This window comes from Simochromis diagramma, unplaced genomic scaffold (genome assembly GCF_900408965.1).
Source record: "Simochromis diagramma unplaced genomic scaffold, fSimDia1.1 OVJJ01000322.1, whole genome shotgun sequence".
NCBI lineage: Eukaryota > Metazoa > Chordata > Actinopteri > Cichliformes > Cichlidae > Simochromis > Simochromis diagramma.
The window spans coordinates 140,935-159,896 of record NW_024386731.1 but is presented as its reverse complement, the minus strand read 5'-3'; the positions used below and the strand labels follow the sequence as shown (position 1 = coordinate 159,896).

General features: G+C 39.1%; 1 protein-coding gene across 1 annotated transcript; it reads left to right on the top strand.

Moving 5' to 3' along the window:
• The first annotated feature begins 1,641 nt into the window (after positions 1-1,641).
• Positions 1,642-13,761, top strand: lmln (leishmanolysin-like (metallopeptidase M8 family)). The gene is made up of 16 exons (XM_039999891.1): positions 1,642-2,115; positions 3,094-3,197; positions 3,326-3,356; positions 3,781-3,863; positions 4,668-4,785; positions 5,140-5,318; positions 5,506-5,611; positions 5,945-6,060; positions 6,140-6,257; positions 6,565-6,672; positions 6,786-6,973; positions 7,232-7,364; positions 7,574-7,733; positions 8,827-8,957; positions 9,979-10,189; positions 10,475-13,761. Exons 1-16 carry the CDS (start codon positions 1,978-1,980, stop codon positions 10,573-10,575), a joined length of 2,025 nt encoding a protein of 674 aa, XP_039855825.1. The 5' UTR covers positions 1,642-1,977; the 3' UTR covers positions 10,576-13,761.
• Positions 13,762-18,962: the final 5,201 nt, after the last annotated feature.

The window sequence follows — 18,962 nt, the reverse complement described above, 5'->3', positions numbered from 1 at the left end:
GCTAAGTAACAATGTTTCTAGCTTGTTTCTATCTGACAAAAGATATTCCACCTAAAGATAATGCACCATATATAATAAAAAATGATTATTTGTTTGAATTATCTATGTTCTGTTTTAGCCTACATTTGTTTACACTGAAAAAAAATATGCCCATTAGCCAGCAGAAGTTGTTGTGTACCTGTGAATGTAAAGATGAAATCCATTTTACTACTGGCTAAAAAACAAAAATTAAATGTGATGATTCAGAAGTAAGTCCTTCCACTTTCTGATCATTTCTGAACCTTTTTTTTTTTTTTAAATAAATGTTTGTTCAAATTTAGGAATGAACACTTCATACGCTATTTCATCCTAGTTTGTTTATAAAAGAATAAAAATCTGTTGATTCTGTTTGTTGTGGGAGACAAGAGACAAAGATCGAATAGGTTAGATTGCTTTCACAAAGGAAAGGGAGAGTAAGTGTCGCAGGATTGTTAGGGATAAACTAAAGGTATAACACAGACATTGATCAACAAACTTATAAAATATAAAATGTCAGAAAATATTGAAAATATACAGTGTGTATATCATCATATCCTTACCAAGCAATCCTTTTGAAGCCGGTGCTTCTGTAGATTTATGTTTTCTTATTTTTTCTTTTTTAACCATAATGAAAATGCAAATCTCCAACATCACAGAAGAAACAAATGAAAGGGAAGCTGAAAACCACAAAAACTTTACAGCAGCATTTTATGGGTTGGGCTGGGCACTGAGATGGTTTTGGAGCCAGCTAAGCAAAACAGAATTTTTCATTAAAGCCTGAAAAATACAATAACCATAACACATGAGAAATAAATACCTATTACAATGAAAGAAACAATCACTTAACATAAAAAAACGTACCAAATATGCAGGTTTTTGGTGCTACAATTTGACTTAAAATGTTCCGTTAAAATGAAAATTTTAAGTCATTACCATGTAACACTGGAGTTTTCCACCTTCCTAACAGAGTGAAACAAGAGCTAATACAATCAAACAGACACAGGGTGGATTCTCATTAGCTACAGCGATCAGAGATGGTCTAACTGTAAGCCATGATGGGCATTCAGATGTAATCACATTTACCTCATGTGTCTGATGTTTTGGTGCCACAGAGTGTGGGAACACAGCATCACATGGTGGAAAAAGTGAAAAGCTTTACAGACCTGCCTTAAGAAAAGAGGCAGGCATTAACTTTGAAGTGAAGGGAACCATAATGAACCTAACCCATTTTCTTCAAATTTTTGGTTAAGCATGATGTCTTCACAATTCACAAGAATAATACCGTGGCAAAAGTTTTTCTTTTTTTTTCTTCTCCCATGTCCCTTGCGGGGCTCCGTAAAATTATGTCTCAAGTACATTTTTTAGACGGATTCTAACTTTTTATGGATTTGTGAATCTGTATCGCTGCTATAAATAATTAAACTTATGAAAAATATTGTATATAATAAAAAAAATATTATACAAGCTTTTAAAGCAAATGCCTTTCTAAACTCCGCACTAAAAAAAAGATAAAATGTTGTTATTTATTTCCTTTGCCCCTTTGAGAGAGGAAAAAGATGTACCATATCTGTTGAATATACCTCATCCTACTAAAATATGATCTTTGGAGCGCTGTCTTCCTTCATTTGGGGAGTGAATCATCTTGACAACTGACGATCTTCGGAGTGCACCCTCAGCTGACATAAGCTACAAACCAGGACCGCCGCAGCTGTCAGGCGTATATTTATCCCCTCGCCGGCCGGCGTTACTGCTTTTACTGCTCTTTTCACTTCGGGTATAACTTATTTGAATTTGTTCGCTTGTTTTTCATTTATTCATTTATTTTTTGCGGGATGTTAACATGTTTTGATTCACCGTGCAAGCGATGAACGAAACGAAAGTAGAAGGGACCGGACCGACACCGGCGAAGATTCTGTTGACTTCGGGCTGCCAAGCCCCTTTTGTCGGGCAGGTTGGAGGATGGAGCTGAGGTTAAGCCGGGATGGCAAGCCGTCCGTGTCCTGGTTCCTCCTCAGCCCTGCCCTCTTCTTCTCCCTTCTGGCCGTGCTAGTGAGCTGTCACGGTTCCTGCAAACACCGAGTCCCTTCTCCCAACGAGGTGAGCCTCGGCTGTCTCTGCCAAAGCTTAGCTAAGCTAGAGCTGTAACAGCAGAGGCTAAGCTAGCACGTTAGCTGCGTCGGCTATTTAAGATGGTATTAAATATTATACAGTGTAATAAGACTTTATCGCCTCGGCACGTGGAAAATGAATAGTTGACAATCTCCAGCACGATGTAAAGGACGTGTTTTTGTGATAAATACAACGAAAGCGTGTTGTTCAGTTGGTTCCTCACTAAGACTTGATGTGCAGTTTGATAGCAAGCTTACAGGCTAACAGTGATGCCACTGTGGTATACAAAGCTTGTACTGTGTTCACTGTACAGCTTCTGTCATGCACATTTAGACTATGAAAGCAGCTTTCAGATCACATGCCACTGTCTATAAATCAGTTTCAGCTGTTCAGCTTCAGCCTTTTCCCCTTTAAACAGCCAAAATGACATCTAGCTAGATTAATTATTTCTTAATTTATTAATTCAAAATACAGCTGCACTCTGTATCCCAAACATTTTATTCACAGAAGACAGGTGTTTTTAACTAAATGTACACAAAACCCATTCACAGTAAAATGGACAGATTAGGTTTTTAATAACTAACTAAAAGGCGAGTTTGTGACTCTCAGTTTTTAGCCATTAAAAAAATAAACAGAAAAGCTTATTGGACGTCGTTTGTAAGGTGGAGCGCTTTACCTATTCTGAAGGTATTTCCAGAATCCTTAAAGACTCTGATCACCAGCATCAAATATAATACTTGCTTCTGATTGAGAGGAAGTTGAACTGTGTTTTGAGCATTTCAGTTTCTCAGTTATCACAAACACATTTTTGTACTGCAATTTCTACTCTTGATAGTTGGCATATGTTCCAATACTATACCAATAATAGTTTTGTAAAACACTAAACACATCTATTGTTAGTAGTATTGGTTGATTTAGTTCTCCTCTTATAAATTGCAATTCTCATTTTCTGCTATCCTGTTTCAGATTGTCCACCATGTTTACTTGAAGCCTGAGCGTTTGACTAAGAGAAGCTCTCCAGAAGACCTTCAGCTGAAAATAAAGATCATCTATGACAGCAGCGTTGACCAGTAAGTGCTACAGCAACTCAAAGGATTAAAAAACAAAACAAAAAGCCAAACAGAACAACTGTCACCATTTTTCTAGCATCCATATGCCAGGTTTGTGTGTGTGTAACAAGTATGCTCTCCATCCACAGACTTACTGCAGACAAAAGGAGACTTGTGAAGGTGAGGACACACCTGAGCACTTTATACAATAAATGTTTTGTAATAGTTAAAGTCTAACTATAACCTTGTAAAATAACACATCTCAACCACAGAGAAATTGGTATAAATAAAAGTGGAAATTAAGAGTCAACTTGTGGTTTTCCCGATTTTGATTTTTAAGCAGTAAATAGGGTTTTCTGTTAAATCTTACATTCAAAGTCCAGTATCCACAAGAACTGCAACGTGAGGACATCATCAGTGGTTTTAACATTCAGCCGTGGCTTCTGCTGTTGGTTTTGGTTCTCAGCTGTGAGGTTCAAGTGCAGCACTCGTGAAAAACATTAGCAGTAGTTGAGGTGATGTCGGATTGGGCTTTGCAGCATTGTTGGCTGTGATCAGAGGTGTAACAGATTGAAAGTGTGTTACTCCATGTGTCCCTCTCTAGGATAAGCTCTTTCCTCAGGCCATCGCTTACCTGCAGAGGGCTTTCAGTGTCAGGCGCAGAGTGGGGCCTGTACTGCTCAGCAGGTACGTAGTCCCTGCCGTCACTATTTTAGCTACACATGTGCACTAATTTTCAGTTCAGTAATCTAAAAGAAAGTATAAAACAATAGAGTCTAGAGTAATTTAGATTTTTAAATATGTTCCACATACTGTCATAAGAGGTTTTAAGGTATTTTATTTAAGTAAAGGCATTAATATCAAAGTGTGTGCATATGTATTTTTTTTTATTTTTATTTTTTTTTAAAAGAAAGAATGAAACTACAATGACATCACCCAGTGGTTTTGGGATTCTGCCTTTTGAAGACACAACGTTAGCATTTTGTTGCTTGCCATGTAGATTCTTTGGCTCTGTGATCAAATTTGGATCAGAGTGCAAAGTGCTAAGCAGTCAGCTAACAAACACTTGGTCAGAAACCTGCATCCACAAGTTGTGCGGGTGCAATGGGCAAACACAGATAGCTGACAACTGGTGGTAAGTGACAGATTAATAAATACTACAGTGTCACTCACCAAAAACTGTAGCACAAACCTCTTTAATTGGGCTGTTTCATGGATTAAGTCGTGTTATTTGTGTGATGATTTGAAGAAGAGTCACCAAGACCAGTTGACTGAGGCCTAGCAGGTGTCAATTAGTTCCAGCTCCAGTGTAAGCACTCCTATAAATCAAAGCACCCCCTTAATAAAATCCAGATGAGTAAGTTAATCAAGTGCTGTGTGTTTATGTTATACTATTTAATTGCCAGAAAGTTGTTTAAATGTTTGTTTCTCTTCGGATTTCAGGGAACCACATCTGTGGTTATATTTAATTAACTGTTTCTGTTATCTCAGACAATGTGCAACCAACCAGTACATGAGGAAGAGAGATGACCCTCATCGCTACTGCCAGGACGCCTGTGCAAACCTTACACGATGTGGGCCCGTCATTGTACCACAGCACCACCTGCAGGTCAGAGCGTGCATAGATAGATTACTGATCACACACGACGAGGACTCTAGCCTTGCTAGCAGCTGTTTTCTGTTTTTATTTGGAACATATGAAGTGTTAATTCATTGCTAATTAACATTAAAATATTGACCAAGCATGCATTGACCAAAATGTATATAATGCTACTGCTGTAGTTGAATTCTACAGATAACACATAACCAGACAGTGCTGTTGACAATTTTCCCCATGATTTAAAAAAAAATTCTGACCAACTTTTAACCGACAGTGTTTTTATGCTAAGATGTGAACACTGTTGTCCGTCCTCACTGGTTCAGTGTGCTCTCTGCTCACTCCAATGTCGTGTTTCTCTTCTAGCAATGCAAGGTGTGCAGTGAGTCTGGGAAGTCATGTGGCCCTACAGGGCCCCCAGATGGGCCTGGAGTCGAAGGGTCCGATTTTGTGCTGTACGTCAGCGGTGTCACCACAGAACGCTGTGGGCAGGAGAACATAGTGGCCTATGCTGCTTACTGCCAGCTGGAGGCGGAGCTGGATAGGTGGGAGGATAAAAACCTTACTTAGTGTTAATTTAAAAAATAAACTAAAAATACAATCCAGTCTTTAAATAAAGTCTCATTTTTTTGCTTAATAAGCAATGAACTGTCATCTTGGTAACAGAAATAAATCAAACTGTCAGAATATCACAGTATAAACTAATGTTTGTCAGGGTGTTTTTCCTTTTAGACCTATAGCAGGCTACGCCAACCTGTGCCCTGCTATGATCTCCTCTCAACCTCAGGAGTTTGAAGGGATGCTGTCCACAGTCAAACATGAAATCATCCACGCTCTGGTCAGTACCACTTGTCACTGCTGTTGAGCTTCCCATGGAGCATTAGGTTCACACAGATTGCTCAAAAGACATTTTTGAACCATATTTTCGTAGGCAGATTTTTAACATTTGAATACATTTGGAGATGCTTTACTGTTGACCAACAACAGTTTGCCAAAGCTGAACTTAAAAGCTGAAAATTGATGTGGGTTTATTTTTACCTCGTGAGCATATTAATAAAAAATGCAAGATTTTGCCCAGAAGATGTGCTGCTATAAATACTCTTGTAATTGGGTGCTAAATAGACTCTTGTTGAGTAATTTGTGCATGTGTGAAATCTGTCACTGACTGGAGTTTCTCCTTACGTCCTCTAGGGGTTTTCAGCCTGGTTTGTTTGCCTTCTACCACGATGATGAGGGCAAACCTCTGACTCCTCGTTTTGCAAGCGGCCTGCCCGCCTTCAACGAGAGGTGATTACACTATATGTAATGGTCATCTATGATTTCCAGTGTTCAAGCTCTAACTTCTAATCCTATACCTGTGCATCAGTCTGGGTCTGTACCAGTGGAGCGATGCCGTTATCAGAAGAGTCACCAGACTGTGGGACATCAGAGGAGGCGTGATGGTCCGACACCAAGTGCATGTCCTTGTCACTCCTCGTGTTGTGGTAAGAAGCTTCAATATTAAGAAAACTGGTTAGTTTCGTAACTCTTCTTCTGTTTATGTGAGTCTAGAAAAAGATCATGTACTGTCATTTTGCACCTCTTAGCTGTAGTTTTGACTGTGCTTATAAAAACAATTGTTTTACAAAGATTTATATACACCAGGAGTTGTTGAAGGAATGTAATATATAGGTCTGATTAGAAAGAGTGGACAAACTTGAACCTATGAGATTGTTATTGGAGGCCAGTTTAGGTGTTATAGTTGATGTCAAGTAATAACTAAGTAGTATGTGTCTTCCTTTCTGTTTCCAGGAGGAGGCGAGGAAACATTTTAATTGCCCCATCCTGGAGGGGATGGAGCTGGAGAACCAAGGAGGGACAGGAACTGAACTAAACCATTGGGAAAAGAGACTCTTAGAGGTCAGCACATGTTTTCTCGTGGCTTTTTGGTAGCCAGTAGTTTGGGCTTCTCCGTTGTGTTCATCCATATTTTTTTTTTTTTTCTTTTTTTTTTTTTTTTTCATTCATCCCAGAATGAGGCAATGACGGGCTCCCACACTCAGAACCGAGTATTTTCTCGGCTGACGCTGGCTATCATGGAGGACAGCGGATGGTACCGCGCCAACTACAGCCTGGCTCAGAGGCTGGACTGGGGCCGTGGTCTCGGCTGCGACTTTGTCATGAAGAGCTGCAAATTCTGGATGGACAAGCAGAGACAGAGGTCACAGAAACACAAACTCTGTGTCAAACAGAGTTGAAGTTTTTTTTGTTTTGTTTTTTTTTGCTATTTTTTTCCCTCATGATCACAAAGCTCATGCTTTTAGTTTGAAGCTGGCACCAATGGTTGAAAAAATGACCAAGTTTAACACACTGAAAAAGTGGCATATGTATATGTTACAGATAAATTCTGTACTGTACCAGGTACCCACAGTAATGGCATATCTAACCAGCAGCATTTATCATGTACTTGTTGTTGCAGAAGACACGCTGTAACTCCGTACTGTGACACAGTGCGAGCCTCTCCTCTGCAGCTCACCTGCAGACAGGATCAGCTGGCTGTGGCTGTGTGCAACTTGCAAAAATACCCACAAGAACTGCCACTTAAGTACCAGGTATGCAAGCCCCCCACCACTACCAATATTGATATGTTTGTGAGTGTTCTGCTGAAACTAGTGGATGTGTTATTTATTTATTTATTTATTTTATATAAAATGCCTGACAAGGTTATTTATAGCTACCACACAGTGCTGTATGTGCATGTTACAGTAAGCTCTGCTGTGTTCAGTGAGTGTGCTGTGGGTAACTATATGTGCTGTGTCAGTATTTCGAGCGGATCCCTGACGTGGCTGCTGATCAGCTGTCGTTCTTTGGGGGTGCTGTGGAGATCGCGGACTACTGTCCATTTAGTCAGGAGTTCAGCTGGCACCTCAGTGGAGAATACCAGAGAAACTCCTACTGCAGAGTGTCTGAGAACCAGCCAGGTACTGCTTATACTGCTGTTTCTACTGCTGCCTTTAGTCTAGTGCTGTTTTAAATCAAACTCTGTGAACAGCTGTAGTACAGGGAGGGAGGTTAGAATAGTTTCCTAATATATTTCTTATTCTTCTGTGCCTTAAACGCAGGTCACACACACACACCCAATTATTTAAAAAGGAAAAAAAGAAAAATATGCAAAGAAACCACTCACTAGACTAATTACAGCAATTACCTTTACTCTTTCAAGTATTGAATTTCAAAAAGCGACTTCATATAAAGATTCATAAGATGATCCTAAAGCTCCTTAGGACTAGAACTAATCCTGGTTTGGACACCTTAAGGCCCTTTCACATAGGACACGGCACGTGCAGCAAGGAGTACTCACAGTCAAGTTCAACTTTGAACTTTGACCACTGTTTTCAGTGGCCAGATCAGGCAGATGCATGGTGTTCATTTTTAAGTAATTTTATTTTTATTATAATTTTTAATCATTTTTAAATAATTTGTTAAAATCAAAAAGAGCTTGACAGAGAAGTAGCTCACCACCATTTAGCATAAATCCATAAGAACACATGTCTGCCCAGTTTCACTGTCAGGAACGTGAAACCTATTCTGTCATAGGTGTGACTGAGAGCTCATCAGTAAAGACAGTGGTCCCCACCCTTTTTTGCTCCATGGACCGGTTTAATGTCAGACAATATTTTCATGGACAGCCTTTAAGGTGTCTCGGATAAATACAACAAAATAAAATGATACGACCAAGACACAAACTGTGGTATTTTGTAAATATAATAATAAACGCCAACTCACTGTGTAATTGTGTTACTTTATTAGCAGCGTCTTCCTGAAATGTGCCAACAACATGGAGAGTAACATCCAACCCCAAAAACCATAAATTTCACACCCGAGCCTCAACTCTCGTGGTCTGGTACCAAACGACTTACAGACCAGTACCGGTCCATGGCCCGGGGGTTGGGGACCACTGAGTAAAGACATTTGGAGGAATTCTTGTGTAAAATCTGTTTTGATCTGCTGTTTTTGATGCTGTTTCTATGAAATATGTGAGCTTTCTATCTGTGGTTTTCTCTGTTTGTTCAGACTGGTGGAGAAATTATGGAGCAGAGCAGTATGGACCAGACTCTGTGTGTCTGTACCAGAAATCAGCCTTTGTGATGGAGCAGTGCACTCGGAAGATGACGTACCCTGACTGGGGCTCCGGATGCTACAAGGTGCTGACATGTACATATACTTATTTATGTTTCTGTGAATTTTTAAGATCCCCTTTACAGCTCAGTGGAGAAGGTGACATCTGTAGGTTGAGACTTTTACCTTCTAGAAATCTGTAGATAGGGCTGTTCAATATAACGATATATATCGGATGACGATATAAAAACATCTATCGTTTCATTTTACACTATCGTTTGTTTCGTGGTGTCGTAAATAAACAGTTTACAGCAATATTTTTTTTTTCATCATTTTGATGGTCACGGTAGTGGCTATATTAATTTCTTAAATTATTTCTTAATTTCTTTCTCTTATATTTAATATAACCACACTACAGACAGACAAGGGGCTGTTTTTACGTGCTGTCGTTTACAACGACGGTAAAACCATCGCGTGGCTCCGCGTGTTTGTTTTCCACGTACACCTTTCACAATAAAGCTCAAGATCCTGTTGAGACTTTTCAAAATAAACTGAATCACAGGAAAAAGTATGCAGAGATTTTACGGATGAGAAGAAGAAGAAAGAGAGGAAAAAAAAAAAAAAAAAGAGCCGTCAGGTGCTAAAAAATAAACCTTAGACTCAAACTTTGAAAGAAAATGGTGGCCGTTACAACTTATGTCTTATGTCATGCATCGGTTAAAACACTCGAATCCAGCTACATGACGCCCAGCTGGAAAAACTTCATGCAAGTCGAGTTGCCAGAGATTCACAGAATTTACAGAAAATATTACATTTTTGTGATTTATATCCTTGTCAGGACGATAAATGTCTTATATCGGGATATGAGATTTTTGTCATATCGCACAGCCCCATCTGTAGATTTTAATTTTATTTATGTATGACAAACAGATTAATAGTTCAGGTTAAATAAATTAAATCCCTTTTTGTTGTCCCAAACTGCTTTAGTGGGCTCTCAAAAGGTTTTTATACAAAGGGAAAAAAATCCCTAATAAACTTAGAGAAATGAGAGGAAAGTGCATGTCGCTGTGCGTTTTGGGTCTGTGTCACACCCTCTCTGTGCTGCAGGTGTCGTGCTCAGCTCAGGGCCTCATGGTGTTCGTTCAGGATCGTTCCTTCCTCTGTGTCCGTAAAGGTCAGCTGCTGAGCATCAGCGTACGCGTTAACGAGTGGGTTTACAACGGTGTCCTCATCTGCCCCGCCTGTACAGACTTCTGTGATGACTGCCCCGTACCCTACCATCTCCCACCCATCAACACCTCCAGGAGCAACCCAATTGGTCAGTCAGTGGACCAGCTGATTTAAATGCTTCTCCTCCTGTCCCATGGTGAAGCTGTCTGCCTTTTAGATTTCAACTGATGGTTGAATGAAGTTGTTTAATGAGTGAAGAAATGGGAAAAGATATAAATGAGAACAAAGTAAAGAAATCGGTGAGGAAAGCACTGAAAGGGAAAGATAAAACTTAAGATGTATGTATAATTAAATACTCAATGTGTGTAGAATATAATTCTGTTATGTAAAACAAACATGATTTGATAGATGTTATTTTCTGTCTTTCTTTTAGATCCATGCTCCAGTTCTCCAGGTTTGGCCACCACTCTGTGGCTCCTGCTGCTCAACCTGCTTCCTCTAGTGGCTGGACTGCTGCTCTGCCACTGCAGCTGATAAAACACACACACACCAAACACACCAAGGTAGCTGAACAGTCCTCTATACCATAGTCACTTGAGGACTTGGACTGCAGATGTTTTTCCTCTTTGTTTTACTCATTACCTCCTCCTTCCTTCCCCTCCCCACTTCCGTTCCTTTCTTTGCCATTCTCAGCCTATTTTCTCCTTTTGTTCTGTGACTGCATCCTCATGCATCTCTCAGCACAGTCAGGTATCCTTTTGCTGAAGGTCCATTCAGTTGTCCCTCACCAGGTTTACATGCACTTAAGTAATCAGGTTATAGCCAGCTTTCATTTGAACAGGATTTATCTGACTGACACACACAGCCAAAACTCTGTCAGTTATCAACATGGAAAGCAGCTAAATGGCAGCTAATACTGTTATTTGTGGGCGAATTATTGGCAAAAAGAGCAAGTTGGATCGACAGGGACCATTTTTATGGCAGAGCAATGGAACATGAAAAATAAGCAGTGTAATTTGTCCTTTTCAGTGAGGCAGGGATTACTCACATTACATATACTCAGAATGCACTAACACCACTTTTTTATTATCAAGACCATGATACATATATGTACTTACAATACACCTATTATTGTTGTTGTTAATATTGTTATTATTATTATTATTATCATCAACAACAACAACAACAACCTCTTCAAAACAAAAGTCTAGCATGATAGAAATAAATTTTTGTATGTAAAAATAATGAATAAAAAGCCAAATATTTGCAAATTTTAGCATCTTGTATTCAAAGATCTGCTTATTTCTCATGTTGTCACACACAGGGTTTAGTGCAAAACGAGACATTGATCAGTATGTTTCATATACTAATCGATTAATGAACAGTAATTTAAGGTTATTTTAGGATTAAGAATTTTAAAGTGATTTTATAATGAATCATTTATGTAATTTGAAATAAAATTTATCAGCCCTTTTTATAATAATTGACCAGTTGTTACTACAGCTTGCTTTTCAGATGGTCAGCTAACATATCCAAAGTTGTAAGAGTGTAATATTGTTTTGTGTACACTTGAAATTGTATTCACAGATATTTTTAAGGACGTCATTGAATGTTTAACCAGGTTACTGTATATATGTTTAATATGTTTCTGGTTTCTGCTGGAACCAGGTTGCTTGCGGTGATTTGGTTACTTAAGTGCATGAAAACGGTTAATTCAATTCAGCATGTAGAGTGTCTGCAGCATCATTACTCCCTAAAAACACATTTTAGTTCTGGACACTTGTTTATTTTCAAAGTGTTTTTTTTTTTTTTTTTTTTTTTTTTTTTTTACTGTGAGCTGTGGAAACCTGATAGATTCACATTGGTTTCTGCCTAAATTTCACAACTTTACTTCAGCTTTGGGATCATCGTACTTCGTCAGATTCCTTTTTCTTACAGTGTAGTGATGGAAGCGGGACGTCTGTATTTTTTTAGCTGATCTCTTCAAACTAATTTCAAGATTGTGACAAACTGACTGTCGATTGACAATACCACAATGGTGCAAACTACCTGCAAACTTCTTCCTCTTAACTGAAACAACATGAGGCTCTGTGCAGTTTGCTGACCTCTGGTGGCAGCAGAAGGTAACTGTTCAAAGTTTTTTAAGCTTACAGGATCTTTTATGCTGAAAACTGTTTCTGTAAATATAAATATGAGACAGGACAGGAATATGGTGCAAGGACTTCCCCTGCCACCTCCTGACAGGTCACTTGAGCTTAAATTCATTACCTCATTTTCTTCTAAGAGTCATTTTATCCTTATTTAAGATATGTAGCTGTTCAGATGTAGGTATGGATCTTCTTTGGAGTACAGATTGATAATGTTGATGATCGTTTCTCTCTACATGATGAGCTCAAGCGTTTGCATTCAAGGCCTTTGCTTTTTGCAAGTAGAAGTTTTGCTGATGACGATGCTGTACATTCACTTTACTAGAATTATTTTCCAACCTCACAACTATATAGGAATTTATTTGTTGTAAAAAGCAAATGAATTATCTGTTGTTGTTTTTTTTGATAATCAGTCAACTCAGATTAACACCTTAACAACTCAGATTGTCAAGCCTGCTGCTGCTGCAGCCACTTAAAGGCTAATAGGTTGGAGATTAAATGGTGGAAGGTCTTTACTGAGGAGTAATATCTAAAAAAAAAAAAAAAAAAAAAAATGTTTCCCACAGGTTTTATTTCATTGTGTCCTCAGCAGGGCCAAAACCCAGCAACGTTTCCGCAAATGAGTCCACTGACATTTCAAAAGCACAAAGCTCTCAAATTTCCTCCTGAGTTCAAAACCAAGACTGGATTTGTCCTCGTTCCATTGGTCTTAAAATTACGTGACTGCTTATTTCTGTTAATTATTGGCCAAAAATTGCAAACCAAATGGCCTGTTTACAGTTCCCGGTTTAGGTGGTGATGCAATGAGCTAAACTAAGATTTGGCAGGAATCCAGTGGTGCTTAATATCATAAACCTGCTATGGAAACACTTTCACTGTTTAAATACAGATTATAATGTTTGGCTCTTTGTTTCTGTAAGGACGGGCACTCTTTCTCTCAGCAGTTCATACATTTGTTGGATTAGCGATTGTTTTCAGTTTATGGCCCAGAGTGAGAAGGGCTCCTACATTTGTGGTTCATTAAACTCTTTTGTATGAGCCAATTGAGAACAGCCTCTGAAGCCACAATGGCAATGCTTTAGGATAAAAGTGCAAATTTCTGTTTGTTTGTTTTTTGTGGTGGAGAGTGGTGTGGAGAATGAATGTCTGAAATAATGATTCCTTTTTTCCAATGAATCTGCAATGTTTTGCTCTTATTTATGCAAAAACAAACAAAGACACAAAACAAACTCAAAATGACACAAAATTACTAACAAACTTATTATTAACAAATTTTTGATTACCTTAAAAAGTACGTTGAGACACAATTCTACCAGTTCAGTGAGGAGAGAAGAACAATAAAGACACAAAAATGACCTTCCATAGAAAACAAAAACCTATAAAATCACCACACAGAGATGCAAAATAAGCACATGAGCATGCTAAATGTCTCCAATAGTGGAAAAGTGACCATGAAAGCCCTGAAAATGTTTTGAAATGAGATGCAAATTAAAATTGCAAAGAAACTGTGTGACATGCACATAAATTTAAGTTAGTAGCGTGGGTACAAAATTTTCGGACAGTAATGAAAAAATAATTCAGCACTCAAAGAAAATATAATCTAACATTAAACAACTTGGTTTAGTGATTGATGTTAATAATCTGGCTCATTTCCCCGACTAATGGAGCTCATTACATTCATTTAAGACTGACTTTGCATTTCTGTGTTTGCACTAAAAGAACTGGCCTTAATGTGCGGGGATGTCTCTGTTTGAAAGCTGATGCCAGGAGAGGTTTTATTATTATCTGAAGCCCACAAATGACGTTTGCCACCAGGTCGGTCATGCATGTGTGTCTGTGTTGTGTAAGAATGTTTTAATTGATAACTCTGTCAGTAATGTGTCCGGGAACATGATTTATATGATGTAAGTGTTTCGAGTCATGCACTGTAGAGTTTGTGTTGTTGGTGTTAGTCCTGTGCAGACCTGACCTCAGTTTACTTTGATCATGTTAAAAGTGAATTTCAGCTAAAACTGACTGAACTGTAAGAGTTTGTGATTTGCTTTTACTTGTTTGAAATTACTGTTCAATGTGATGACTGAACTTGCACTAAGTTGAGGGGGGAAGAAAAAAAATCAGATCCCGTGTGAGTGTTGGTGAAACATGCAGAAATGTGATGCTTCTGTTTCCAGTTAATTTTATGCAGTGATGAGGCTGTTGAGAAAACAGCCGATCTTTTCAGTGAGACACTTTGTGTTACTAAAATTATCTTTGTTATATTTATTTTATTTTTTAGGAAAAGGGCTGCTTTGTAAGACAAATCAAGACTTGTCTCAGAATAAAAATTGTCTGTATCCCTGAAGATGTCTGTGTCTGTCATGCTTAATGAAATTACATTTACTCATTATATTAAATCAAACAACAAAAAGTTTAATGCTCCTAAAAGTTTGGAACTGAAACTGATATGTAAAATCAACTAGTGTCTCCACCTAACAGCCACAGAATTAAACAGGATTGTAGATTACTGGAAAATTATTTTTGACAGAGAAGGAATTAAGGCTATAGTGGGAATATCAAACACTAGGTTTAAAAAAAAAAAAACAAATTTCCTATTTGGTATAACTTGTTCTGGCTTACCTCACATGGTGATGAAATCCTTTAAAAGTTGGACTCAAAAGTTGTTTTTTTTCCACAGAATAATCAGATAACAGATCAAACTAATGGTTGTTTCTGTTCCTCTCCATCAGAAACATTAAACTGGTGCAGTTGGTTGGTTTTCATGGAATGACCCATCTATCGCCTGGATATTCTACTGTAAAATGTGACAGATTTGAACTCTGATGAACCCAACTGCTATCTGTCATTCAGTTTATCAATAAAACCCACGTAGCCGGTCATTGGACTGAAAGTTTATTGAACACTAAAATTACCATGCTTTACAATGCAGGAAGAGAAATATCAACGTAAAATATGCTGTACAGATTTTTACAGTCATTCACCAAGAGAAATTGAATGGCCTCACCGCTCAGAGCCTCACTCCTTTAAGGTATGTGTGTTCTGTCTTAAATCTTATATCACTGAGTAATATTATGCTGTACGTCTCTGACTAAAGTTAAATGCCATTAAAAACCATCTCTCAAGATTTTCAGTACAAGAATAAAAAGAAAAAGGTCTATTTGTTCCAGGTGTTATCCAAGTATTTAAACCCACCAATTCATTCTCTAAATAATTCTGTTGGCTCAGGTTGGAATTAAGAGATACAGATTAGAGCAGCTAGGTGAATGCTTACTGGCTAGTGGGTAGTTTGCTTGGTACATTGGATCCACAACTGTCCAAATGTACGTGTTTGATTAAAAACGGTATCAGTCCAGTATTCCTATGCCGTTTCCAACAACATAGAAATAATTCCCTGCAAATTAGATTGGGGGGGAAAAAATATCTTATGAGTTATAAAACTTTGGCGCATTCCCGAATTCCGAACATTCCGGAACTTTGGCGCATTCCCGAATTCCGAACATTCCGGAACTTTGGCGAATTCCGAACATTCCGGAACTTTGGCGCATTCCGGAATTCCGAACATTCCGAAATTCTGAACATTCCGGAACTTTGGCGCATTCCGGAATTCTGAACATTCCGGAACTTTGGCGCATTCCGGAATTCCGAACATTCCGGAACCATGGCACATTCCAGAATTCCCAACATTCCAAAACTATGGCGCATTCCGGGAATTAATTTTCTCGTATCGAAGCTGGACAGTCGTATGCCAATTGACTCCAGGAAGTCAGTAATGTGTTGCTGGCAGGCGATGTTGTGCCGGGCAACTTCTTTTTGATGACGGGGTCTCATTTTTTGCCGGGGAAGATGCGCTCTTGACCTTCTTCATAACTACACCCACGCTCGGAGCACTGGTCGATGTAATTTTGGAGAGCGTTTAAACTCTCCCCACTCTTCTTTGGCTCTTGGAGGAGGTGGGTGCACGTCTTCCCTGCTGCTGCTTCTATGTCTGTGTCTAGTCTCCTCTAACTCTAACCCTCAAAGAGTCTCAGTCTTGTTCTGTAAAACCGGAAAAAATTGTGGATTTGATCAACTGGCCCCGTAACAAAATTGAAACCCTCCTGGGCCTGGGAGAGTCCGATTGTCCTGCTGAGACGTGTACTGTCCAATACTCGATGGTTGGTTGCGTCCTGTGTCTGGCGACACTCTCAATTCAGGACATTGAATGACATCTACCAATTCAGAAACACAATAACAGAGTTCTGGATGATTGGAGCTGGCTTGGACCTGGCTTATCGAAGAACAAGAACCGGCTACAGCTGTTCAAAATTCCACAAGGATGGTCGACATGATAGACCAAGGGTGTTGTACTCCAGGCCTCGAGGGCCGGTGTCCTGCAGGTTTTAGATGTGTCCTTGATGCAACACAGCTGAGTTCTCCAGAGGCTTGGTAATATGTAAACCCTGCAGGACACTGGCCCTTGAGGCCTGGAATTCGACACCCCTGTGATAGACAATGGGCAGGACTGTGAATACTAACTGTGTTTATTAAACGCAATATGGATAACATCTTGGAGAAGCTCATGGCTTTGAAATGGGTAAGATCTTGGAGAAGAAGAATGGGAATTGAGAGAATTGGTGACCAGTGATGGACATTTGACCAACAAGTTGGATGCAGCTGTTCACACTAAACATAAACATTCACCGTCTTCACTCATGCAGCTATCGCACTGGCGCCAGCTGAAGGCCTGCCAAGGTCGAAGCTGACTGGAACAACAAAAATTCTTCCATGATAAACAGGACTGTTGTCAGCACTCTTTGTCCCTCCTTTAAGGCCACATGGGTCCACTGGAGACTGTTGTCCTTCGCTTAACTGGGCGTGGTGACACTTTCTCTCAGCTGAACACGGGATACACACACACACGCACACACACATGTACACTGATACTGATACACTCTCACCGTCACCCTCCCTTCCCCAAATCCAATGCCTCCTCCCATGCTTACCTCCCATCTGATGTGGACAGCGGATCAGTTGGAGGTGCGATCAAAGATTGCAGCGGTCCCAGATCCAGCTGTGCACACTGGAATATTCTCTCATTTTGTTTGTCTGTGTTTTATTGTGTTATGGTGTGATGATATCTGTGCATTCCTGGATTATCCCTTTGTGTTACACATTTCACAGTTTTTTCCTTTGCTACCTAACCTGGCCTGTCTCCCCAATGTGATGTTTGTGTATTTTATGTATGGTCAGCAAGGTCTGTCGTCTCAGTTGTGGGCAGTTCATCTCATCTCATCTCATCTCATCATTATCTGTCCTCCAGGGAGTTAATTATGGTTAATTAGGTTAATTATGATAAGATATGGTTAATTATATGACAGTTGATTGGTATATTTGGAACAATGGGACCTTGAAAAAAAACCTTTTGTTAAATTCTAAGCTACCATTTGCTTTCTTTCTGCCTCATCTCCTGCGTCTGATGTCACCTGCAGCATGAGTCACTTACCTTTCCCGTCACCAGTGAAGCTAGTTTTTTTTTACTTTTGTATTGGCAGCATTCTGGCTCTGTTTTACTCTTCTGTACCACCTTTAGGAGTCAGTCCAGCAACAGGTAAACACGAGCAAGACCAGGTACTTTTCTTTCAAAAAAGATGTTTAATGAAAATTTAAATTACGGCAAGACTGTCAAAAAACTGTCTTATCCTGGCTTATCTGACTCCCCCATTACATAAGAACATAATTACAGTGCGCCAGAAGCACAAAATACCAAAAAGTGCACTCTTATCCCCAAGAGCCTGAGTCTGCGCCTGAGTCCATTCTGTTTGACATGGAAAGAGTGGAAAACACACACAATCACACACACACAAGACAACACAGGCTGGCAGTGGGTCAGAACGACTTCTGCGTGCAGCAGAGAAACGCTAAGACCACGGAAGGGTTCATATGTTCTATTTGAAATAATCAACGATGAGTATGGGCAAAACAAAAACAATCTTTATAAATGTCTTGCTTTTCTTTTAGCTTGTTCTCGAGGTGTTGTTTTTCTTTGATACGATGCTGAAAATGCTCTTGTGAGAAGTTTAAATGTTAATTGCTTATATTTAATTATTTTTAACAGTTCTAAATTCAACCAAGTATAAAGTCCCTGCTCTTTATTAATATAAATCATGCAAGCTATGCACCAGCCACGCCCAAGTCATACAAACTTCATATTTGAAAAACAGCTCTACAAAGTCAAATAACTTAAATTCATCATTCATTCCTCAACATTTTCTTCCATATGAGATAGTTCAACTTGTGAATTTCTTATTTCTTGTTTTAACTTGATTTGAGTCATAGGGGCTATAACCTTATTGAAGTCTCCAATAAACCGTCTATAAAAATTGGCAAATCTTAGGAACCGTTGCAGCTCCTTCTGAGTCTGGGGCTTGGGCCATTCCACCACAGCCTTTTTCTGGGCCAGAGTTGCCCCTGCTCCACTATGATTCCAAGAAATGACACTTGTATGTGAAACTCGCATTTCTCACCTTTGACGAAGAAATGGTTGTCCAGGAGATTTTGCAGGATGAGACCTAGTGATGGGATTTCCGGCTCGTTTTAGAGAACCGGCTCTTTCGGCTCCCAACCGGCTCTTCAGGTTGTTTTGTTGCTTTAATTAATTTATTATTAACAACAATATAAAATTCTGTACAAAAGGAATTACTCATGTAAAAAAACTCATGGTTTTATTTATATATGTTTATATATAAATATATATGGGGGCCCCTAGAGACAAAGCACGTACAAACTGCAAAGCACGTA

Bases quoted from the DNA above. Each gene is read 5' to 3' on its own strand.
- lmln (XM_039999891.1), top strand. From the start codon at position 1,978: ATGGAGCTGAGGTTAAGCCGGGATGGCAAGCCGTCCGTGTCCTGGTTC. The intron at 3,357-3,780 runs GTGAGGACACAC...GTCCCTCTCTAG, and splicing joins ACAAAAGGAGACTTGTGAAG to GATAAGCTCTTTCCTCAGGC. The intron at 6,673-6,785 runs GTCAGCACATGT...CATTCATCCCAG, and splicing joins GGGAAAAGAGACTCTTAGAG to AATGAGGCAATGACGGGCTC.